The sequence below is a fragment of the Hippocampus zosterae genome, chromosome 3, assembly GCF_025434085.1.
Source record: "Hippocampus zosterae strain Florida chromosome 3, ASM2543408v3, whole genome shotgun sequence".
Classification (NCBI taxonomy): Eukaryota; Metazoa; Chordata; class Actinopteri; order Syngnathiformes; family Syngnathidae; genus Hippocampus; species Hippocampus zosterae.
Genome location: NC_067453.1, coordinates 10,154,276 through 10,179,473, shown reverse-complemented (window position 1 = coordinate 10,179,473; position 25,198 = coordinate 10,154,276). Strand labels below are relative to the sequence as shown.

Here is a 25,198-nt window from a genome sequence, read left to right as displayed (position 1 = left end):
TTATTTTTTTCTATTAATATTTTACAATACATTATCTGACTATTACAAACATTTTGCACAAAATTGTGAAGTTTTAAGCAAGCTGAAACAGATGAATGACATTTAAATTCACTTAATCGGGGAACATCAATTTTAACAACAAAACAACACCAATGCAAATACACGTGAAAATAAAAACATAAAGAAATGAATAAATTGGCTTCATCTTGGTACGGTATTTGGTTAGTCGTGCTTAGAAGAACTATTGTAAATACATAATGGGGAGTAAATTACGTGAAGAAGCCTTTTGTTGAGACGGAAGTGAACTGACATCAAACCAAACCGCTATGCGCGTGAGTGGAGCGCGCCTCCGTCGAGCGCGCGCGTGCGTCGCAACTGTCACCAAAGAGCCTCTCAGCGTGCCTAACAGCTGTTGCCTGCCGGCTCGTGGCATGTTCAGATGACTTGAGTTGAGCAGCGGAGGGGAATTAAGTCTGACCACAGCTTCGATTTGGAGGCTGCTTTTTTTTTGGGGGGGGGGGGGTAGTGAGCGTACGAACGGTGACATGAGCGGCTTTATTGGACGGTGAAGGAGAGAATGAGAATAGCGGATTTTGTTTCCACTCGGAGGTATAGCGCAAAAGAGAACTCACTCCAAAGGTAAGCGGGGCCGCCGGAAGTAGGCGTTAGCGTTCGAACTGTAAATGTGAATTATTTCGTTTGATAAATATCTGACAGCAGGACTGCTAAAGCTCGTGTTTGGGTGGCCACCTAGTGTAGTTGATGTAACCGACCAGGTAGCGCTTCATTCCCCTTTTCGATTGTTTTTCTTGTTTTACTTGAAAATAAACCAAACCAGGAAAGGGGTTTGAGTTCCTAACACTTGTCAGTTGTTGTTAACGCTACGAGGAAACACTTCGATTGGGATGTACAATATAGTAAGCTAAAAATGTACAATTAAACGTGAAGATTAGAGGTTAATTTGTTTCCCCTGTGTAGTTTGAGACACGGTCTAGTCCAGTGTGTGTGTGTGTGTGTGTGCGCGCGCGCGCGCGCGTGTGTGTGTGTGCGTGCGTGTGTGCGCCGGTAAGGGTAGATCCCGGGAGGTTAATTGATCGAAAAGTAGATCTGCCGTCCAAAAAGTGTGGGCACCCCTGGTCTAGTCAGACGTTCCCACGGATTGAATTGCACGCAAACGTCATTGATGGCCAACTCCTGTTTTACCTACAATATCTATTTACAGTGATGTAGAGGTAGAGAAGTAAAAAAAAACACACACACACAATCTTGGGCATCATTTAAGTGCTTACTTTACATACAGGAGTTGTGTTGACATGAATGTGTGCAGATTTTTTCCCAGTCAGACTCTCGTATGTGGACTGATAACCGTTTTGCACTGACCACCAATGCTTCAGCATGACAAGTAGGCCAGTGGCTTTTTTGCTGTGCTATTTCATCCGTGCACAGTCCTCTTTAGAATGTACTGGGCGTCTAACTGGTTCATATAGGGGGAGGGGGGCAGCCACAGACCATTTGAATTGGAAATCTCCAGGAGTGATCTTGCTCATCCTCCATCCCATGCCAGATGTTGTTGTTTATTTTGTGTGTTTTGGTCTTCAGTGTGACGTAGCAGATGTGTATGCCTCTCCCTGCACGGTAACAGTTCACAGAGACGCACTGTTGTAACGATCACAAGAGTGACAGAAGGCCAAGAGCTGACTGGTTCTGTCACACTGGTGGTCTGCATCGGATTCGTTTGTCGTCTTAACCTGTAAAGCCAAGGTGACATTTTAACATTTTGACATTCCCAATTTAACTCATTCAGTATCAGCCAATTCTAGACCAAGTCTGAAAAGACGTTTAAAAACGTCTTTGGGAGTGAATGAGTTAATTGTCACATGAGTGTTAGAAGTTTCTCTGGAAAACAGTAAAATAAAAGTACTCACCATATGATGAAATGTAACGGGTGTAGTGTTTTGAGTGGAAAGGGAGCTAGCTTGCTGAAAGTGAGTCACCTTTATGCATAGGAAGCATTACTTTTCCTGTGAAGTGAGTCTCCTCGTATGAACAGGAATCCACTGGATTTGATACTGCACATTCCATTCTTCTATCATTTATCATGTCACCAAATTGCTTTTGGCTATAGTTGGAACATCAAAGTTAAGTTTCCGTCAGTCATCAAGCTTTCTCCTCTTTGCCTTCATTACCTTTCTTTCCGTGCAAGAAGCAGAAGCAAACTACACTTGTAGTTAATCCTTGAGCTGAATTCTCCACGGAAGACGGTGAAGTCTTTCACGCTATGCGGACATCTTGCAGGATAGCAGTTAACCTCTTTTGGTTTGGAAACATGGTATTCCTTTCCACTGCTATGCAGATGACTGCCAGATCTATGTCCCACTGAGCAAGAAAGACACCTTCTCATTAAGGCCACTCCTATCCTGTCTGGAAGAAATCAAAACCTGGATGGCACAAAATTTCTTGAAGTTCAACGAAAAGAAGACAGAGGTGATATTGTTTGGCCCCAGTGGACCTTGTACATTCCATCCTGTAGACTTGGGCCCCCTATCTCCTTATCTGAAATCAACGGTCTCAAACTTGGGACTTAAACTGGACAGTGATTTCAAACTCGATCGGCAAATTGGTGCCGTTGTTAAATCCAGCTTCTTTCACCTTAGACAGCTGGCCAAAATAAAACCTTTCCTCTCACATGAACACTTTGAGACAGTAATTCATGCCTTTGTCACATCCCGGCTCGATTACTGCAACGCCCTGTACTTTGGAGTCAGCCAGTCCTCCATCAAGCGCCTTCAGCTGGTACAGAATGCCGCTGCTCGCCTCTTGACTGGTACTCGTAAGAGGGAGCATATAACTCCTACTTTGGCATCCCTTCACTGGCTCCCCATTCATTTTAGAATTATTTTTAAGATCCTCCTCTTTGTTTTCAAATCTCTGAATAATCTCGCGCCACCTTACCTCTCTGAGCTCATACGCCCCTACACCCCTGCCCGGCGCCTCAGGTCTGTGGACCAGTCTTTGCTAGACGTACCAAGAACTAAACTGAGGCTCAGAGGGGATCGAGCCTTTTCTGTTGCTGGTCCATCTCTCTGGAATGACCTCCCACTGAACATTCGGCAAGCCTCCTCGCTGCCCATCTTTAAATCCCTCCTCAAAACTCACTTGTATTCTTTGGCGTTTGACTCAGCATGACTTAGATTTGCTATTGGTTTTACTGCTTGGTGCTTTCTACCGCCTTATTACTTATTACTTATTACTGATTCGTCTTACTGTTTATTGTATATGTTAAATCGCTCCATGTACAGCACTTTGTATGCAGCGATGGCTGTTTGAAAGTGCTCTATAAATACTGTTGACTTGACTTTTGGTTACTTTCCAACCATATGACATGGAGGCTGTTTTATTTGTCACGATCCACTGTACCCGCTCACACAGATGTGTGCTGCATCATAGGTTTCTGCATAGTTTGTGTAGGAGGCTCACTTTTGATCAAGGTGAAGGAACAAGTTCAGTCCTTTTCCATAGTTGGGCCCGGACGATTTCTTGTTGCTCCAACGGTGCAATTTTCCTGGTATTCAAAGAGTAACGCTAATCGGCGTTTGACTGACTCAAGTTTCTTAGAATGACAAACTAATCGCAGGATCACATTCCATGTCATCAGATTCTCTCATTAATAGCTATAAGGAGGTGCTCTTTTGAGATCACTGATTATTTATGAATGAATTATTTATGAAGTTAGTGACATGCGGAATGCCTCCCCGTAAATCCTCATCACCTAATGATGGTGATGTTTAGGATCAGTAATTATAATGGCCATTGAACTGACACCCACATCATTATTGATCTGAAAAGATAACATTATTACTTGAATATAATCCACATCATAAAGAGAAAATATGACACTTTTATGACATCACAGTCATCCTTGCACAATTTCACAATTGTTCTATCGGTAAAACACAAATGACTAAATAGATGACTTATTAACCACCCAGTCAACACAACAATGGAAATGCAGCTCTTCTGAAAATGTTGTCATGTTGAAAAAAAAAACTCAATTGAATTGGCAACAATCGGCCTATTTTTAGCACGACGTGCGCCGCATTGTAACAAACAAGCTGTTGTGGGCATGCTGCCACTTTAATTGGTTGTAATTTTCCTCAGCAACAAAACGCCACAGAATTTCTGAATGTATTTTTAAATGAGTCAAACTGAGAACTCGCACTTGAAATTCAACCATGCTCTACTGAGAAGACCCAATGGTTCGTGACATGAAGTCCAAAATAGCTGTTTGTGTTTATATGAATGCTATATTAGGCGATTTGGAAAAATCCCCGTGATTGTTTCCACTCTTATGTTTGGTTCTGCTCGGGAATACATAATGTTGAGAAGGATCATGCATTCTCCTCCACTGTAGGAATGTCCCTTCTCATTTATAGTACTGCAATCTGCCCTCTGTGCTTGCAAACATCACTGAACATGAAAACTCATCAGCAGAAAAAAAAAAGCTTTTGACTTAACCTGCTGATGGTGGAAGTGATTGACTTCATTTTAACTATGGTTCCCTTGCTCTATGAATTATTTAGTCTGTTTGGCATTGTAAGAAAATCGCGTGTGTTGTTCACCATTTTTTGTTTTTTTTTCTTTGTGCTTGTGTATGGCATTGCTTTAGAAAGACCGGCCAGTTTACAAGAATATTTTTAAGGTGGTCTAGATTGACATTGCACCAGTCTTTTAATCGTAGATGCTAGCTTTTTGTTCACTTCTCTGTTTCTTTTTATTTTATTTTACTTTAATTTTATTTATTTATTTATTGCATTAGCATGACTGTATCATTGGCAGGAAGATGCTTCATTTATGAGAGTCTGACGTCTTGAGTACAATCTTGTGGTTTTAAGAATAATGTTCCCTTGACATTCCTGTCCCTCTCATACCACCCCACTAAAATATTCTCCTCGTCTGGGAAACAACTGGCTGGCCAGCCGCTCCAGTGACTATAACTTGGTGGTCATTGTTATATTTAGACAACCCACCCCCTCCCCAAGGTAATGATAGGGAAGCAAGGACACGACCACGGGTGTTCTGGCCTAACACATATGCAACGTGAAGTGAAAGAGCCCGCCATGAGTGTCACCATAGAAACCTTAATATGTGGAAATTGTTGGGTAGGTTTCGGGTGGTGTTGGTGAGTCTCAGGTTGCTATGTTATCAGCTTTGGAAGAATGATAAGGCTTTTGCCACAGTGGTGGCTCTTCTCCTTTAGTGACCACAAGCTATTCTGAGCCTTTTTCTTTTTCCACTGACACCCTTTAGATGGTTCACCCTTGGGTCACACAATGCCTATGTTGCTGCTATTTTCAATACAAAAACAAAAAAAGCGTTTGCCATATAAAGGGAGAAAGCAAAAATAATAATTAAAAAATGTGTTCCAATAGAGCTTAGCGTGCAAGTAGTGCAATCTCCAGAGGTTTATCCAGTCAAACAGCTTAGGGATAATGTTCCTCAATGTACAATTGCAAGGAATTTGGGGATTTCATCATTTATGATCCATGATGCCTTCAAAACCCTAACATACGTGAAGCATCTCTGCAATTTCTACATTAGTTGTTGCAGAGATTCTAGTCTGGACATAATACAAACGAGAAATAATGACAGCTGCCAACCTCAGAAAAATGGGGCAGATGTGCTGATCACGAGCCACTGTGCTGTGCAACTTTAAGTGTACTTATTCTGTGTTGTGCCACGATGATAACATAACCAGAACCTATGAGTAAATATAGGCTGCTTGTCATGCCGAAAAACAATTTGCTCACATGAACAACATGCACAGGAACTATTGTATTTAAGAGCTTGAAGCCAGCTTCCTGCCCATCATCTCTACATTGGAGTGAAACGAAGCACACACAATCTGAAATGGGCCATCCCCTTCCCCCCCCCCATCTCTTTTATCACCATCTTGTCCTTAATTTTTATGCTTTCTCAAAACAAGTGTGCACCCTTTTGTCTCTGACATTGATTAAAATCAGATGCAACTATCTGGCCGATCTGATGTGAGACAGACAGACAGACAGAACTGGTCCCGTTTTATTTTTGGTTTACAGCAGCGTGAACGACATCATCCAGACAAAAACTTTTGGGCTTGATTAGACCAGATGGTGACGACTCCTACTGTCCTTTCAAGCAAATGTGCCTTTTTGTGACTATTGGAGAGCTTTTGTTGTGAAGAATGTGGTGTATCTCTGGAAATACCCTCAAATCCAACCTTCAAATGGGTGGACCTCTTGTAATAGAGATACAAATCCTTCCTGTGCTGGAGCTAAAGCGCTCACACCGAGGCAAGTCTGCACATGTGTGGTTAATGGCTGACAGCGTTTGGACGGCCGCTGAGGATTGATTTATCATCCCGTGGCAAAAAGGTCTTCTCAGGTCTTCCAGTTACTTTACGAATGCCAGACTCTTAATCTATGATTTTCATCTTCCCCGAATGTAATCCTCTGTTGTAAATCCCAAATCAGATAAAGTTTGATGATAGACACGAAAATAGATGATCGGCGGAAGAAGGGAACGGAGAGAGGTGCAATGATTACTTACATTTTGGATTAGTCAATAGACATTTTTGTGTTTACAAACTAGGATGGTGCACATAGACTCAGTATACGGATTAGGCTTTTTATTTCTCTCTCTCTCTCTCTCTCTCTCTCTCTCTCTCGCTATCGCGCTCTCTCCCTCTCTTTTTAAGAGCATTAGCTTTCTCCTTAAAGAGGAAGCATTTTTGAAATGTCATGCATTAATAGCCCTGTTCCTCGGACTAAGCAAAACAGTTTAATTGATTTGTACTGATTAACTGAGTCTGGTGCAAACTGCTGTGCACTACAACAAGACAACATTTATGGGAATACAGTACTCTCACTACTCTTCCAGAAACACCACACTTGTAAATTTCCCCAGTGTGGGACAAATAAAGGATATCTTAATCAGATAATCCGTCATTCTATTCCCTCAATAAATTAAAGACATTTTGACAAATGCCAGTCCAACCACCTGCTCTGAGCTCCACAAACATTTGCTGTTTTCTCTTTTTTTAAGGACATCTGACCACATGTTGTCTTTAAGCCACATCATGAGTAAGCCAGAATTCATACTTTGCAAACTGTTTGTGGTTACAGATATGAGCTGAGAACGAGTTAGATTTGGAACTTTATGTCATAACAGGACATGATGTCACTCAGGCCGCTGTCTCAAAGTCCCGTGTCCTTGAGGCAACCAGGTTGTCACCATCTAGTTAACAGAGAACAATTGTTGCTTGGATACTCAAGCTCCTTTAATTTCTTAAAAAAAAAAAAAAAAGCTATACCACTTGCTCACAACTTCACATTCGTCCCACTTTCTTTTGACACACACTTTCTTTTGTTTGTAGATTGTATTTGTGTGCTAATTAAAAAAGCATCTTTGTCACAATGCGCTGCCAATAACTGTAGTTGCCACAATACAACTCTAGGTGTGATGCTTGATATTCTATTCAATGAACTTGTGATATGCTTCGTCTCTGTGTTTTCTGGAGTTTCCTCCTGTCTGACACAATGTTCTTCAAACACAAGTTAGTCTTAAGTCTTTCTTAGCTTGCGTTCACATTTCAACATCTGGAAATTTGAAAAGTGTTTCAGCAGTACAGGCAAAATAACAAAAGCAAAAAGTGTGAAGTGGTAATTTGAGGCTTTATTCAGCTGAAGGTTTTGTTTCACACATTGTGCAGTTGTTGTTCAACCTGTTGTTGAAGGAGTGGCAGTCACTGGTTTCCTTTTCTTCCTGACCCCCAAACAATACAATCTGTAGTAAGAAGACCAAACACAGGAAGTAAAATGCTTCAACCTATATGGTGAATCAAAAAAGCCCTTGGAAACTCCATAAATTACATACCATGGATCATGTTTTCATATCAACATCTTTAGAATTGAATGAAAACGGCTTCTGTTGTTGTCAACTTTTTCTCACAAATCTTGCTCCATAGGAAATAATAGAAATTGGGGGCAAAGAGTAATTCCACAGTCATACTTTTGTCATCATATATATATATGTGTATATATATATATATATATATATATATATATATATATATATATATATATATATATATATATATATATATATATATATATATATATATATATGTATATATATATATATGTATATATATATATGTATGTATATATATATATATATATATATATATATGTATATATATATATGTATGTATATATATATATATATATATATGTATATATATATATGTATATATATATGTTTCTTTGCCATGCAGGCAATGTTTTGAATGACAAATAATACGAATGCAAATAAGTTTACCACTTGCAATGGGAACATGTTAAAACAGTAAGACAATTGACCTGTGATAACACGTGCCAATGAGCGAAGAATTCGACAGCTGGCTTGCTAGCAGCTAAAGTAAGAAGTTGACTGCACTGTCTCAGCCCCGGCAGAAATGTTTGGGGTCCGAATCTGAGTTGCGGCCTTTCTGTGTAGCGTCTGTGTCCTTCCTGTGCATGGAAACTCAGAAGGAAGCCGCAGTCAATTTTGCCTCCGAACCCTGAGGCAGACATGTTACCCGCTACAACATTGAGCTGCATCTTGTTAAACTGCCCACCTGTTGGACAAGAGGGTTAGCTGTTGTGTTCAACTGTTTATCCCGTGGTCGTGAAAATTACGGTCGCCTCTTGCTCCCTACTCCTACATTATTTATTCTTTTATTTTGCTCCTGCTCAGTGCCCACTTTGATGATGAACCTTCATGTTGCAGGAAGTGCATTCAGTTGTCGAACATGGTTCATAGACACAAGTAAAAGGTCTTTGTGTGTTTGACAGGTGTGTCGACACCTGTTCCTTTGCAACATGCAAATTGCCTGAGGTCGTAGCTTGTAACACATGCCGGTAAACATCAGTGTTGAGTTGTAGAGACACACGGACATTGTCTACATGCAGAGTGTAAAAGAGAAAGTTAATGACGCTTTTTCTTAGCACCGTTGTTTTTTTCATACCCAGTAGTTGGACATGTTGATCCAGAAAGCATCTGAGCGGACAACTACTTGTCTTTGTTGATATGTAACTATTTCTCTGTCGATTTGTTAATAAGATGATGACTGGTATTTTTTGGTATCCAAAATAATAAGTTCTCGCGACCATTTATTTTGTTTTAGCCATGAAGAAGGACATAGACACGCTGATAGCAGAGGAACGTGCTGACATCATTTCCAAATATGACAAGGTGAGAGAAACACACGCATAAACTGTTGCGTCTATGTCGGCAATTTCCTGCAATGTTAAACTTGAGATTTAGTGGTCGTGAAGCCCAAGAAAAGGGTTGTAATGGATTTGAAAATACTGTATCGGTTTCTTTGGCACCTGAACCTTTTATTTTAACCACAACATTTTCTTTTCATGTTTATGGCATGTTTTTTTTTCAGGGCAGGCAAGACGGTGTCAGTATTGACCCTTGGGAGGATGCTGACTACAGCATCTATAAGGTGATGGACCGCTTTGGCTTCCTGCAGTAAGTTAACCCGCTGTAACTTTGCTTTTCCTTGCTCCGTATTCCTGTTTTCCTACTGGCGTTTCTTGTTAATTCATGCCACCTATTGATCTTTGTTTTAGGGAGAAAGAGTTACCGACACCCAGCGTGCTTGAAGAAAAGGTATTTATTTCAATGGAACTCTAACCATTATACCGCCGCATATGCCACTGTCTGTATGTCCTGGCATTTTTGCATTGTCCATGTTTTCTAACTCCAGCAAAAGCTGCAGGAGATTGAGCGTGTGGAGAAGTGGCTGAAGATGGTGAAGAACTGGAGCAAGTATAAGAACAGCGACAAGGTGCTTTCTCTTTAGCCTCTTTGGACATGCCGTTGAATTTTCTTCACCTACCCCTGGTGCAAATTGCGAACACACTTTTAATATTGTACTGCATGAGTGTGAGTGAGGATTAATACGGTACATGTACAATCAGTTAATCTCTAACTCTATTGATTGAACCAGCTAGGTCAGCTGAGAACTATTTCTCATTTACCGCGACAACCTGGCCACTGCTGGCTAAGTACTTGTCAAATGTTAAATGTTCACTAATTTGTGTCTAATTGACTTATCCAGAATTGGCTAAGGCTGATTTGCAATGGAATCTTCAAGAGCTGTCTATTTAAGCCACGCTCTTCTCTCACATTAAAAATGTACTTAATTCTGTTTGTCACTGTTTTCGGCGTTTCAGTTGGTGAAGCGTGTTTATAAAGGCATCCCCCTCCAGCTAAGAGGTCAGGCCTGGGCCTTACTTTTGGACATAGAGAAGGTGAAAAAAGACAACGAGGGAAAATATGAGGTATGAATAATACTAGAGTATGTCATGCATTTGCTCCGACCAGCCTGTCTGTCCTATGGCATTTGTCCTTTTCTTATTTATTTATTTATTTATTTATTTATTTATTTATTTATTTATTTATTAGAAAATGAAGCTGCAGGCTCGCAACTTCTCCACAGAGATCAAACAGATTGACTTGGATGTCAATAGAACCTTCCGGAACCACATCATGTTCATGGAACGCTTTGGAGTCATGTGAGTCATTCATTATAAGGAGCGTCTTTTATTTGAACCGTCAAAAAGTATTGTTTGATAATTGTCTCAAATTAGATACGCAGAGCTGTGAGGGCACTATGAAAATCTTGAATTCACTGCAGATTTATATCATTCAAACCTTTTTTTTTAATGTCCTTGCAAAGGGAGTGACAGAGCTAAAAATGTTCATCACAAATGTCTTTGGTTATATCCAGTACCATCCAGAGTTCTTGTTTTTGTTTCCTTCCACATCACAAGTTTGGGTTTGTTCATGCTGGTGTCCGTTTGGGCGTGACCTTTGGCTTGTGTGTGTGTTGGGAGATGCCCAACACACACACACACACACACACACATACACACACACGCGTGCTCACACGGGCACACAGACTAAAGCACCAGTTTCCTCTTCTCTCTGTTTTATTAGCCTTCCTCTGAGTGCACAAAGCCCCACAGGAAATGACATTTATTCACAAATGCGCTCATACAGAACAGTCACATCTCCAACCGCCTAATAATTTGACATCACATAGACTTGGGTATGGAAGAAAACTTACGCATGAGATTTCATGCCTGGCTTTAATACTTGGCTTTTGTCATTTGCTTAGTGGGTTTGGTTGTGCGAGCACCGCATGCGTCACAGTGTTCTCCCCCACAGTTGAGACCGACTGAGACCAAAACGGCTCCATCCTGCTTTGTTGCCCACTCTTTCCCTCCAAGTCAACAGCTCTCCCCCCACACATGGCCAACCACTTGCATACACACACCTGCACACAAATGCAGGCATACACGCATGCATAGACACCTCCACACATGCGCGTGTCAACACCGGCCACTATTTAAAGGTCCTTTCCTGTCTCGGTTAATGTCTGTGAGATGTGTATATTATACGGGACTCTGGAGGGGAGATATCCTCTGTTGTTCGCACAGTATTTGTTAACTCCACACACGTGTTTGCGCACACACACACACATGCTCAGACTTGATGACAGGTTTTATATCTTGACCTGTACAGAGCAATCAGCACAATGCATCGATTCCTTATCCTTATGAGGTTGAGTTAATGTGATTAACAGCCTGTAAGAAAGAGATTGATTGATGGATTGAGTCACTAGGTCAATGTATTACGTCCCCTATAGGTCCTTTTCATCTGAATGGGGAACTGAAAAAACAGACAAGGAAGGGGAAGTTCTCCCCGATAATAGTAGTCTACATGCTACAACTAGAACTGTATATGCTGTATATGCCCGAAACTAATAATTACCAACATATCTTTTGTATTCGTTGATGGCTAATCCTTCATTATGTAGAAACTCTGACCAAATTTTGATTCTTAATGAAGATTTTTTTTGCAACAAAAAAAAAAAGTTTTAAATCCCCCCCCTTCCCTCAAAAAATAACACATTCATATTTCTAACACAATTGAATTCTGGATATTTGCATGTATCCCTGGCTCCAGTTTAGGTGAATTCACTTTTCATAAATCATAAAACATCTAGCGTATTCTGTGAAGCACTTTATGATGCTGCTGGGTCACTTCTCGTTTACATTTTAATTTAATCAAACACAATTTTTAACGCTAGACTGCATCCAGGTATTGTCCGATTCCCTCAAGTGATTCTTATCGCTATTTTAATGTGTCAATGTGCTGGCCGGCAGCTTTAATTTGGGGATATGCCAATTTCATCTTGATTTACGTGACGCTATGAAACCAGCAGTGGTATTTCAGCTTCGCTAATTGTAAACCAGTCATATTTCTCATGGTAATTGTGGGTTTCCATGTTCTCCTTTTTCAGGCAACAGGCACTCTTTCATGTACTCGCAGCCTACTCTGTCTACAATACGGTAAGATAAAGTAGATCCACGTTCTCAAGTGCATGACATCACATCATGCCGTCTCATTTGCATTAATACAGAGGCAAGCAAAAAAAACAACAACAAAAAAACACCTCAGCGGTGCTGCAGTTACAAGTCATTACGATGGTTTACGAATAAATATGTACAAGAAGTGTTATTACAAATAGTGTGAGTATTGCAAAAAAGAACCGTCACCGCAAAGGCTTCTCTTTTTGTCGGGTTGGTAATCTTTTGGTGCAATATGTGATTTATGAATTTCACTTCAAAGTACTGTATGTACGGGAAATACAATGCAACAATCAATTGAATATGCATGAATGAGTCTTTTACACCAACCCCTTCATCATCTTCATGCGAGCCATACGACATGTCAAATCCAATGAAGCAATTGGCACAACAGTTATCCAATTTGCTCGAGGCAGTTTATGTACATTTACACAGACTGTATAAAGTTGAATAACGTGTATTCACAAAATCTTAGAAACAGATGTATAGGCGCATTGTAATTCCTTGCGTGGACTGCATTTCAAATAAACTCAATTGAAGACAACCGAATCAGACTACAATATAGTGTTTGTAACGCGTAGCCGGCTGTTATTTGAAGTGGGATGATATATTTTTCATCATCCAGTGCAGTTTTTTTTCCTCACAGGGATGTGTTTGCAGTTCCTGTGTGGAAGAGGTGTTTGAGTCATAGGAAATGGGCATGTGCTAATTCCCTTTTCCCTGTTTCCCTCCACTTACAAACTGCTCAAAAGAAAGTGGGTCAGTTCGAGAGCACGGGAGCGAAAATTGGAGGAAGGGTCCTGTTGGTGATGGTGGTGGGGGCAGAGGGGGTTCTTTCGCCTATGTGACAGCAGAGAAGAATGTGGAGAATGTTGTGTAACCTCAGTCCAATGACATTTACTTTTATCCTTTCAAGGGTATTGTGAATGGGCAATTCCTAGGCCCAAATATGGACAAGGGCAGTTTCGTTCATGTCGGTTCAAGGTGGTAGAAATTCAAGATGAAAACATGACAGTTGTGGAAGTGTTGACTCTACAGTAAATATTTGAACAACCTCTGTGTAAATGTTTATATTACTGCAGCACATAGAGGAGGGCTGTGTGTTCTAAGTGCACCCCCCCCCCCCAAAAAAGCCGCCACAAGTCCCCGTCATGCATTCAGTATGCTCTTAAAACCTCGTCTCTCGCTCTTGTGCGTGCTCTGATAAATTATGAATGATTCCTCTTATTTGCCAGTAGAGTAGAACTGTCTCTTCTGCCCCGTTCCCAGGAGGTGAGCTACTGTCAGGGGATGAGTCAGATCGCTGCTATCCTGCTCATGTACCTGAATGAGGAGGACGCCTTCTGGGCTCTCTCCCAGCTGCTCACCAACAGCAAACATGCCATGCATGGTGAGACAACACAAATTTGAGCTGAAAAATGACTGGACCAATCCTAGCATTTTGGTATTTACAATCTGTGTTCAGTTAGTCAATATTGAAATATCGGGTGGTTCACTCCCTCTAACACAGTCATGCTATGTTGATTGTGTTGGTCCTTCTTGCGCGGTTTTGTGTAGACCTCATTTCGAATGACTACACTTGGTTCGATGACAACAATGGAGACATTTTACTTTCGCTAGGTCGCTACCACTGTAGCGCACTGTCACTAGTGATGTGTCGTTCGCGAACGAGCCGGCTCCCAGAGCCGGCTCTTTGAAGTGAACGATGGGAGCCGGCTCCCAATGAGGTGGGAGCCGGCTCCTCATTAGGAGCCGGAAGGGGAGGGTTACACACACGCACACGCACACGCACACGCACACACACACACGCACACACACGCGCTGCAGTTTAGAGAAGGGGGAGGGGTTAGAGAAGAGACACACAGCAGCACACTGAGGAGTGATGGGAATTCCGGCTCCTTTTAGAGAGCCGGCTCTTTTGGATCGGCTCCCTAAAAAGGAGACCGATTGCAGGGGTTCTGTAGGCCAGTGGTGAAAACACATGCAGGAGCCATTTGGGGCTCTTTCGGCTCCCAAATGGCTCCTCAGTTTTTTTGTTGCTTAAATTAATTTAATACCAAAAAATAACGTAATATTATGTGTAAAATGAAGTACTAATGCAAAAAATAGACATTATATCAAATATTTATTATTTATATGGCTTTATTTATATTCTTCTGAACATACTCAACATGGAGTGCTACAAAAATAAAAACAAAGTACAAAGACCCATCTCAAAACAAGGTCGTCAAAAAGTTCCAATCTCTGAATGTGAATATTTATAAGCTTTTAACTATTTACAGTAAAACAACATAAGTAAGCTTTGAATACCACACAACAAATTATAAATTTAGGCGGCCCAGTAGCCCAGTGGGCGGCCCAGTAGCCCAGTGGTTAGCGCGTCCGCTTCACAGTGCAGAGGTATCGGGTTCGATTCCAGATCCGGCCTCCCTGTTTGGAGTTTGCATGTTCTCCCTGGGCCTGCGTGGGTTTTCTCCGGGTGCTCCGGTTTCCTCCCACATTCCAAAAACATGCGTGGCAGGCTGATTGAACACTCTAAATTGTCCCTAGGTGTGAGTGTGAGTGCGAATGGTTGTTTGTCTCTGTGTGCCCTGCGATTGGCTGGCAACCGATTCAGGGTGTCCTCCGCCTACTGCCCGAAGACAGCTGGGATAGGCTCCAGCACCCCCCCGCGACCCTAGTGAGGATCAAGCGGCTCGGAAGATGAATGAATGAAATTATAAATTGAAATTTGTAAAACAAAAAGAAAAAAAGCAGCATCCAGGTAAAGGTTTTAGCTTGTCTTTAGCGAAGACTGGCATGAGGAAAAACCAATTGCCTCAGCTTTGAGGGGTTGATCCTCTTTCTCCTCTCTTTTAATATTTGCCCTGTTTTGGAGAAGATTCTCTCTGAGGGGATAGATGTTGCGACAACACACAGCCAACACAAAATGGATGAAAATCCCTTGCAATCATTTTAACCAGTTCCTCATCAATTGTGTTCTGTTTTGCTGGTTTTAATAGCTTTTTGCATAAAGTGGCTCATAGAGCTCTGGGTTGTACATCTAGGCCAGGGGTGTCCAAACTTTTTGCCAAGGGGGCCAGATTTTATGTGGTAAAATGTCGGGGGACCGACCTTGGCTGACATTCTTTACATTGAACAACAATATTGTTCAACAAATTTTAGTAAGCCAGTCTGTTTCACATTTCCATTTTTATTTTAATTTCAACAATCTTAAGAATTTCTTTTGGTTCATTTGAAACAGGTATATCACATGCAACTGCTTATTCACTTGACTTTTTCTTAAACAGAAGTCTCCTGAGTGCAAATTGATTGATTTAAAACATAAAATGTATCACCATGACTTTTCAATAGTCACAAAACCTTTGACTCGAATAACGGGGAAATGAACAAGCAATACACATATCCACAACTGCAAGGATCATTTGAAATATGACATATAAGTCAATATAAACACGGAGTGATGTCTTGTTAACTCGTGAGTGATGCCCTCTAGTGTCTAAATGCTATTACTCATTTAGTGAATGCTTTTACTCATTTAGCCACTAGAGGGAAGCAGTACTCTATGAAACATCACTCACCAGTCTACGAGACCTCAGTCAATGCAACACGTGTTCCATTGCGCCCAAACTGCGGGCCAGACGGCACTGATTTTATGACAGGGGCCGAGGGCCGGAAGAAATTCGACCGCGGGCCGGATTTGGCCCCCGGGCCGGACTTTGGACATGCCTGATCTAGGCAGTTGTGACATTGCAGTAGCAGCAACAGTTGCAGACACACTAGCACCTTCATTAATAGCTGGTACCCTTGCTTGTCTTTTCTCTTCAAATTGTACTGATGGGTGGACATTTCTGATGTGCCTGTGCAGGTTATTTGTGGAGCCTGATCGATGGGATGTTTTAACCTTGCACAGTCTACACGCTGCCTTTGAACTATCATATAAATTGAAATGAGTCCATATTTCACTGCGTTTCCTATCCATTTTCTCACCTTTCCACCTTGTTGTTTATTTTTCACTAACTAGCTCTCTCGTCTCCTCGTCTGTCTTATTCGCGTGCTGCTCAGTGTGCTGCTGTGTGCGTCTCTTCTCTAACCCCTCCCCCTTCTCTAAACTGCAGCGCGCGCGTTCGTGTGCGTGTGTAAGTGTGTGTGTGCGTGTAACCCTCCCCTTCCGGCTCCCAATGAGGAGCCGGCTCCCAATGAGGTGGGAGCCGGCTCCCCATCGTTCACTTCAAAGAGCCGGCTCTGGGAGCCGGCTCGTTCGCGAACGACACATCACTACTGAGCAGCACGCGAACAAGACAGACGAGGAGACGAGAGAGCTAGTTAGTGAAAAAAAACAACACGGTGGAAAGTGGAAAGGTGAGAAAATGGATAGGAAACGCAGTGAAATATGGACTCATTTCAATTTAATTGATAGTTCAAAGGCAGCGTGTAGACTGTGCAAGGTTAAAATATCCCATAGATCAGGCTCCACAAATAACCTGCACAGACACATCAGAAATATCCACACATCAGTACAATTTGAAGAGAAAAGACAAGCAAGGGAACAACCTATTAATGAAGGTGCTAGTGTGTCTGCAACTGTTGCTGCTGCTGCAATTGCACAACTGCCTAGATGTACAACCCAGAGCTCTATGAGCCACTTTATGCAAAAAGCTATAAAACCAGCAAAACAGAACATAATTGATGAGAAACTGGGTAAAATGATTGCAAGGGATTTTCATCCATTTTGTGTTGGCTGTGTGTTGTCGCAACATCTGTCCCCTCAGAGAATCTTCTCCAAAACAGGGCAAATATTAAAAGAGAGGAGAAAGAGGATCAACCCCTCAAAGCTGAGGCAATTGGTTTTTCCTCATGCCAGTCTTCGCTAAAGACAAGCTAAAACCTTTACCTGGATGCTGCTTTTTTTCTTTTTGTTTTACAAATTTCAATTTATAGTTTGTTGTGTGGTATTCAAAGCTTACTTATGTTGTTTTATTGTAAATAGTTAAAAGCTTATAAATATACACATTCAGAGATTGGAACGTTTTGACGACCTTGTTTTGAGATGGGTCTTTGTACTTTTTTATTTTTGTAGCACTCCATGTTGAGTATTTTCAGAAGAATATAAATAACGCCATATAAATAATAAATATTTAATGTAATGTCTATTTTTTGCATTAGTACTTCATTTTACACATAATATTACGTTATTTTTTGGTATTAAATCAATTTAAGCAACAAGAAAACTGAGGAGCCTCTTTTTAGGGAGCCGATCCAAAAGAGCCGGCTCTCTAAAAGGAGCCGGAATTCCCATCACTAACTGTCACTGTCAGACGAACACAGAGAAGCTCCACCCGCTCTATTTATATGGACACAGACCACTGTAACCTTCCACACAAAATAGTTCCAAACAAATAACAATCGCGTCAGTGGCATACATCGTATACCTGTATGATACACAGAGAGAGAGAAGAACAGATAACTTTGGTCTTGTCAGTGGAGCAATATGGTGACTTTTTAAATGTAAACTTTTCATTCATGAACTCTTAAGTATCTGTTTTCGGTGTCTCGCACTGCCGTGGCTGGCAAAACGGACATGGGCATGGACTTCTGCAGCGCGCTTGTTGTTCTGTTTCTGGTGTATTTATAGAGCAACGTAACATCCGCTTGTGACGTGTGCCGCGTTAATCTCGCAAGAAAATTTTTAATCCCGTTAAAATTCATTTACATTAATGCCAATAAAAACGCACTAAACTGACAGCTCTAATATATATAGATAGATATAGATATCTATACTGTATATCTGTGTATATATATATTTTTTTCCTCACCCAAATGTTTTCCATACTAGTCCTCATTGGGGTCACAGGTGAGGTCAAGCCTGTCACAGAGGGATTATTTGAAGTCAGGAAAATATTTTCAAAATACTTTGTGCAGGAGTTTACAGTAGCTTTAGGTTTTCAACCCGTGAAAACACATTTGTTAAGGATATAACGGTGCTCTTCAGCGCAGTTAGTGTAAGATTGTTTCATTTAAAAAACAATGTCCCTCCCAGCCACCATGTATGGTCTGCTGATGCATGTTTTTCCACTGTGCCAGGTTTCTTCATTCCGGGATTTCCCAAACTGCAGCGTTTCCAGGCCCACCATGAGCGTATACTCTCCAAAATGCTGCCGAAACTGAGGAAGCACATGGTGAGTGGCAGCACATTCAGATCAATCGTCTTATTTGCCTCTCAATCTCGGAGGACTAAGAGACATCTTACAAGGGCTTGCACCAGTGCTTTCATTTTTGTCAGAGTTTCGATGTATATTCACTTGGACTGAAAATTTTAACTAGCCTTTTCTTCATGAACTCCTACTTTACAGGACAAGGAGCAGATGTCATGTGGGGTTTACACCACCAAGTGGTTCCTCCAGTGCTTTATTGACAGAGTGAGTGTTTTGCTTTCGTCCGTTTTCCTATTCCCCTTGGCCGGTGCACAATTGCAGGGGTTCTGTAGGCCAGTGGTTCTCAACAGTTGTCTCCCTGTTTCCTATTGTTATGACTCAAAGACCATTTTTGGGGATTTAAATAGCCTGTGAAAACACATGCATGTTACCTGATAGTTTCAAAACGTTGTTTTAATTAATTTTGGTGTACCACCTCAAGCCTATTGTTAGCAATGACGTCCGCCAGCCAGAGGCAGAGTAGCACTGTATTTGTTTGCAGAGTAAACCAGTTGCTAGAGCACAAGGAAGTAACATTTCTTGCAACTTTACAAATATATTCCGTGTGTGAACGCAGGGAGCTCCACCCCTGAATGTGCAACATTTTTACTAGCTGTCTCCGACTCACTCAAAATTGGCCTGTGGCCAACTTCTGGGATCCCGACTCATCAGTTGAGAACCATTGTTGTAACATATTCCAGCTGGTGACTTGGCTATGTGAACCATTACACCACCTATGGGCCCTACTTTCCCTCAACTCATATCATATCAACCACCATGTCAAGGAATGAACATTTAAAAATCTTGAAAATGAGTACCGGTACATTTTTCAGACTATTTTTTTACTGATGAAATAATTTGGTATAAATAATTCATGGGAGTCCCTTCTCACAGCATATTAAATCATTGTTTTTAATCAAATGGTCTCTGTCCTATCTTGTTACATAACAGAGCCCCTTCACCCTCACCCTACGCTTATGGGACATTTATATTCTGGAGGGAGAGAAGATGCTGACTGCCATGGCTTACACAACCCTCAAGTTACACAAGAGTGAGTATGAGACCCATCGGCTGGTCTTCCGTGACTTGTCTCTGTATGTGTTGGACACAAGATACACAGCTTTTTGAACTCAACATGGCTGCTGTTGCTATACTACCGCACGCAGCCCTCTGGTTGGCTGCCTCTTCACCGGATGGCTTGCATAATGCAAGTGGTTACTGTGGAGAAAATTGGAAGGCAGATTTATCATTGATTGCTTCTACAGTCGATACTTAAACAAACCTGTTGTGAAACTCCCACCTTGAACACAATAATGAATTGTTGTTGTTCTATAGCAGGGGTCACAATCTAATTGTTGTCGCATGCCATATTGTAGTTTGGTTTTCCCCTAGAGGTCCATTTTGGCTTTCAGAAAATAGTCAACGTCAACGTCTAGTCACTTCATGTTATTGCAATATGCACAATTGCCCCCCAAGTTGATTTGTATATGTATCTGTACATAAAAATTGACTTCCCATCAGAAATCACAGAAAATTTGGAAATATGACATATACTCTTTATTTGCTGTACTGGGCCACACCAAGTGATGCAGCGGAACTGATCTGGCACCTGCGCCTTGGGTTTGACACCTGTGCTCTATCGTAATTGTCGTGGCTACGTCCATCTTTCAGCCACTGAGGGTGACTCGACCTGAAGTGTTTGACACACCTGGCGAAATAAGTCCTATGAAAATATATTTTAATTACAAACGTTATTGATCTGACAAGTATAATCAAATGCTACAAAATAATTACCGGTAACCCAACATTGGTCCAGTAATGACAGTCCAAAAGCTGTATTGCTCCCTATGTCTATTTGCAAACCTGCCGACTCATAAATGCCTCAAACTTAAATAGGTTTATGAACTTGCAAATAAATACAATGGTGACATGTAACTTGGTGACTTACATAAATGAAATGGCTGCTCCAGTGATATATTAATAATAATAATAAACAATCATCATCATCATACTATTAAAACCTAATAATAACAATGCATCTGATTTGTAGCCCCCCTTTAACTTAATGCAACATGTCCCTATTCTTTGTGTCCAATCAGAGCGTTTGCTGAAGTTTCAGATGGAGGACCTGAGGGAGTTTCTTCAGGAGCAGCTGGCTGCTTCGTTCCTTCTTCCAGATGACATAGTGGTGGAACAACTGCAGGCTGCCATGTCTGAGCTACGCAGCAAAAAATTGGACCAACCTCCTCCCGGTACATTCTTTGCCCACTTTAATATATTAAGATATGTAACAGTTTTCAGTACAGATCGGTGGGGAGATGGCACTTTAAACATTCCCACACACCACAGGGTAAGTGATTAGGAAAATCTTTTGGAGCTATCTGAGAATCAGGCATTTGCTGGCTTTAGATCGCAAGGGAGAGAAAAAGCCCCAAATTTGGCCGGATTATCATGATGCATGTCCCTCGCTTTACCTATAAATCGGGGTTAGAAAACCGAGGGGCCCCGTATGCATTTTTTTTTTTTTGCCCTTGCTGACTTTTTGTGTTTCCTTTTTTTTTTTAAAGCAAAGTCAGAGGAGCTACCAAAGAAGCCCCTCGGTCAAGAGAGGCCGATTCTCCTACTCCCTCTGCAGCCTGGATCGCCTCACGAGATGAAGAGTGATCAGCAGCCCTTCAGCCAGTCTAATAAGGAGAGAATCAGGCCGCAGGACATCAAGCCTCAGGATTCAAAAAGCCCCAGCAGGTCGAGCACACCCTCGTTGCGATTACCTGACCTGACTGCATTGCCCGCGAAAGCGACATTATCTACCTTGGTGCCTTGTAGAGCACCGCCATTACCTCCCAAACCAGCAAAATCGTGTGCTGTGGTAAATAATGTCAGTGTTGTGAAAGAACTTGTGCCTGAAAAAGCACAAGAAGGGAAAATGTGTGCCGCCCCAGATGCCCAGAAGGAGCCAATGTATTGGCCCCCACCTTATGAAGCGCCTCCTCTGGATGATCTTAGCATAAATACAGAGATATTGGATCTTCCAGATCTGCCACCTCCACCATTGTTTTACTCTACAGAAGAGGAGCAAAAAGTCAGTCCACTGGCCCAGCACCGCTCCTCTCCCCGATCTGTGGCAACTTTAAAGCCATGTCCAGATGTGCCCCCCAAGTCGCTGGTATCTTCGCCCCGCGGCTTCACAACATCTTCCTCTCTGAAGCTCCCTCCCCTCAAACCCACCAAATTCCCCGTGTCCCTGTATGTTCCGGCGTCTTCAGCCAACAGGCGACCTTCCAACACCTCCCAGTATGATAATCTGTCTGAAGCAGATGACGACGATCGCTGCCCGGAGAGGTTGCTGGGCTCCACCCCCGAGGAGGTTGCTTTGAACAGAGACTATGACCCCGCTCACTATCCGCTGCCTCCACCTCCCATTTTCATCCCTCCATTAGCTTCTCCTCTGCCACCCTTGTGCTGCGCTCTTCCCAGTTTACCTCAGGAACCAGAATATGAAGAAGAGGACCACTGGGTGGAGGACTCCATCGTCATCCCCCCTCCTCCGCCCAACTTTGCCGACAGACTGTCTCCCCAGCGCTGTCACAGAGCTACCTCGCCCACCGCTTACTCCAAGCCTTTCTCTCGTAGCCCCAGGGACCGTTCTGCCTTCCCTGCACCACTCCTGTACACCAGGTCTCCCCCGGGTCACCCCAGTTTCTCGGGACAGTTGGGGATGCCGGAGGTTCAATCCAGCCCAGACTTTTGCAGGATTCCTCCTGCTCGACAGCAGCTTCCAAAATCGATCACCTTTTGAAGTGGAATTCACATATTGACTGATCATACCAGTTTAAAGCATTTGACTTAAAAGGCCAGTAGGTATTTAGTGGGCCTCCATGACAAGTCGTTTGAGCTTTTATCACAAATTGTACTCGTGCACTGAAGTTTCCATGTACTACTACACCCTCTGTCCTCACTCGCAAGACAATTCAGTGAATTATAGTACAATGTCTTCCTTGTGGTGTTTTTCCACCACTGAATAATATTTCTGTGCATTAGTGAAACAACTGGAGTGCCATCAGTAGAGCAACCATTTAATTAGTAATATTTTTCACCACTACTGTCTGACATATCTGCACACTTGTAGAACAAATACAACGCACCAGTAGAATGTGTTTTAATAGGAACACACTTTTCATTCTTGTATCACATTACCACACACTAGTAGATCAACTATGGCACAAAAGTAGAGTAGTCACGTTACTAGTGAGGCAGAACTGCACAACTTCATATCTGCGTGCTTTTAGTTCCACTTGTGAAGCGCTAAATATTCACTGAAGAATGTTATATTGTCACTAGTAGCGCAGAGTTGTTAAGCAGTGCACATGTAGTTGTTCGATTAGCGTGCCCCATTCATTCTACAAGTGTGCAGTAATGTCACACAGTAGTGGAAAATATGTTGTCTTCCTCTTGCAGAGACGGCACACAAGACAATTCAGCACACAAGTGGGACATTGAATAAATGCTCGAACAACTTGCCATAGTGGCTCCAAGGGTGTTTGTGTTTTGTTATCAATATGCCCACATTTCTACGACGGAACCTTTTTTTAGAAGGTCTTTTTTTAATTTTGTACTTAAAACTGCTGTTTGCCTTACCATGCATATTGCTCGTGCATTGACGTACCTGCATTTTGTTCTTGTCATTGAAAACCATATCAACAGGCACGAAGCAGTGATTACAAAGTTGTTACCATTTGTTGTTGTTGTAATTTTATTTGTTAGCGTGTAAATTAGTAATCCCACATTCTGTAAAATGAAGTGAAATGCAAACATGTCATGAAGTAGAAAATGATCGCTTTTGAACATCTCCCGCTAGTGGTAGTCTTTTTGTCTGTTACATTCTGTATTGCATGTTCAGGGATGATGCTTATAAAATGACATGCCGCATGGGCATAGTTATTTTTCTCTATGAAGGCATTTCAGAGACCCTTGTGAGAATATGAAGACATATATATATATATTTTGTGTCTAAGCATAGTCTGAGGTTAGGTCATTTTAAAGCTATGGTAATGGCCCATTGCAAATGTGCTGGAGATGTGGAATTTTAGCCTTACTCTTATTTGAAAGGCAGTCAGAGATTGAAGTGGAGCCCACTATTTATCAGGGTTGATCCTAAATCCCACAATATATACTTTACGTTATTGCTGTAAATATTGTATTGCCTGTTAAATTATACAATACATGCTGAGTTATATAGCGCTTTCACAACAGCGGCAGCTGTAACAACACATAACAAAAAAAACACGGACAGTCATGCAGTTCTAATCACTTTTCCATCACACGCTGTTGTTTGAAGCGGTTTGAGATGAAAGAGGAGAGAATCAAAGTGTCCTTTAACCAGTGGATCAGAGACGTCATGCTCAAAATGTGCACACGTCGGCTACAAGCAAAGTTTCAAAGTCAACAAGAAGCTGTAGCATCCATTGACAAAAAAAGAGATTGGTTCACTTCTCCTGTCCCATGGAAATCTATTTCAATTCCAAGCGGCGACTCACGGTTCCAAATACGCATCGGCGCTCTTCGCCAACGCTCCTCTCTCCTCATCCTCAACTTCAGCGGCCATCCATCCAGCCGCACCAACGCCAACTGTCCAACAGCGCTGACATAGCCTCTGAACAAATCGGGGTTGTGAAAAATGCTTCCCATTACTGGCGCAAAAAACACCGACAGTCAATGACGCCGACATTCCTCCCAATCAAAATCTGTGCTGGTACAGGCGTGCTGCCGAGAAGGCGCAACCACGAAGCACAGATACTGCTCCTTTGACGAATGTCGTGGCCAAAAAGCGCTGAAAACAGTCCATATCAGGTCCACACAATGAAACAACAAACAACATGTGACAAAACAAAAGACAAAAACAGCAAAAAAGAACAAAAAAGCAAGGGTCTTGAAGAGCACTTGCCGAAGGCTGCCTACTCGGGCGCCATCTTGGAAAAAAAAATTAATTGATATATCAAAAAAATATCTTGAGTGCTATTTTTTTATGACCCACAAACTGCACAAAAATAACTGCCCTTCTTTGGTGCTGCTAAACGGGTTTCTATATGTTTTCACTCCTATGCAGCATATTCGACAATACTGTATTCTTCAAGACTTGCAATATGGAACTTTACATGGTTGTATTACAATCCATTGTGGTGGATAGCTGACCAATGGAGGCTCCATGTTGTCACTGTCCAGTGAAAAGTGATGTACTTTAGCTTTGAGTTTTATTTTCATTTAATGACCAATGAAAAATTTTATCCATACATTTTCTTTATGGGTCATCTTGATGAGGGTTGCTGGAGCCGAGGCCAGCTGACATCTGCATAAAGGCAGATAACCTCTCGGACTGGTGGTCCCCAGTCAAACACGGAGACATTAACATTCATAGTCACCGAGTGGGAATTTGGTGATGTCCAGTCGCTTTCTGTTGTGCAGCAATACAATACATGCTGACTTATATAGCACTTTCACAACAGCGGCAGCTGTAACAAAGCGCTTAAAGTAAAATAAGTG

At 41.9% G+C, this 25,198-nt stretch overlaps 1 protein-coding gene across 2 annotated transcripts; it reads left to right on the top strand.

The window, feature by feature from the left end:
- The first annotated feature begins 182 nt into the window (after positions 1-182).
- Positions 183-24,948, top strand: si:dkeyp-19e1.3 (USP6 N-terminal-like protein). 2 transcript variants are annotated; one of them, XM_052060067.1, is made up of 14 exons: positions 183-639; positions 9,203-9,270; positions 9,470-9,529; positions 9,657-9,696; positions 9,794-9,874; positions 10,263-10,370; positions 10,495-10,604; positions 12,398-12,446; positions 13,734-13,854; positions 18,549-18,643; positions 18,818-18,883; positions 19,610-19,709; positions 20,758-20,910; positions 21,226-24,948. In XM_052060067.1, exons 2-14 carry the CDS (start codon positions 9,263-9,265, stop codon positions 22,455-22,457), a joined length of 2,223 nt encoding a protein of 740 aa, XP_051916027.1. In that variant the 5' UTR covers positions 183-639; positions 9,203-9,262; the 3' UTR covers positions 22,458-24,948. The 2 variants fall into 2 exon arrangements, with proteins under 2 accessions (XP_051916027.1, XP_051916026.1); XM_052060066.1 differs by having other exon boundaries at positions 187-639; positions 9,470-9,555.
- Positions 24,949-25,198: the final 250 nt, after the last annotated feature.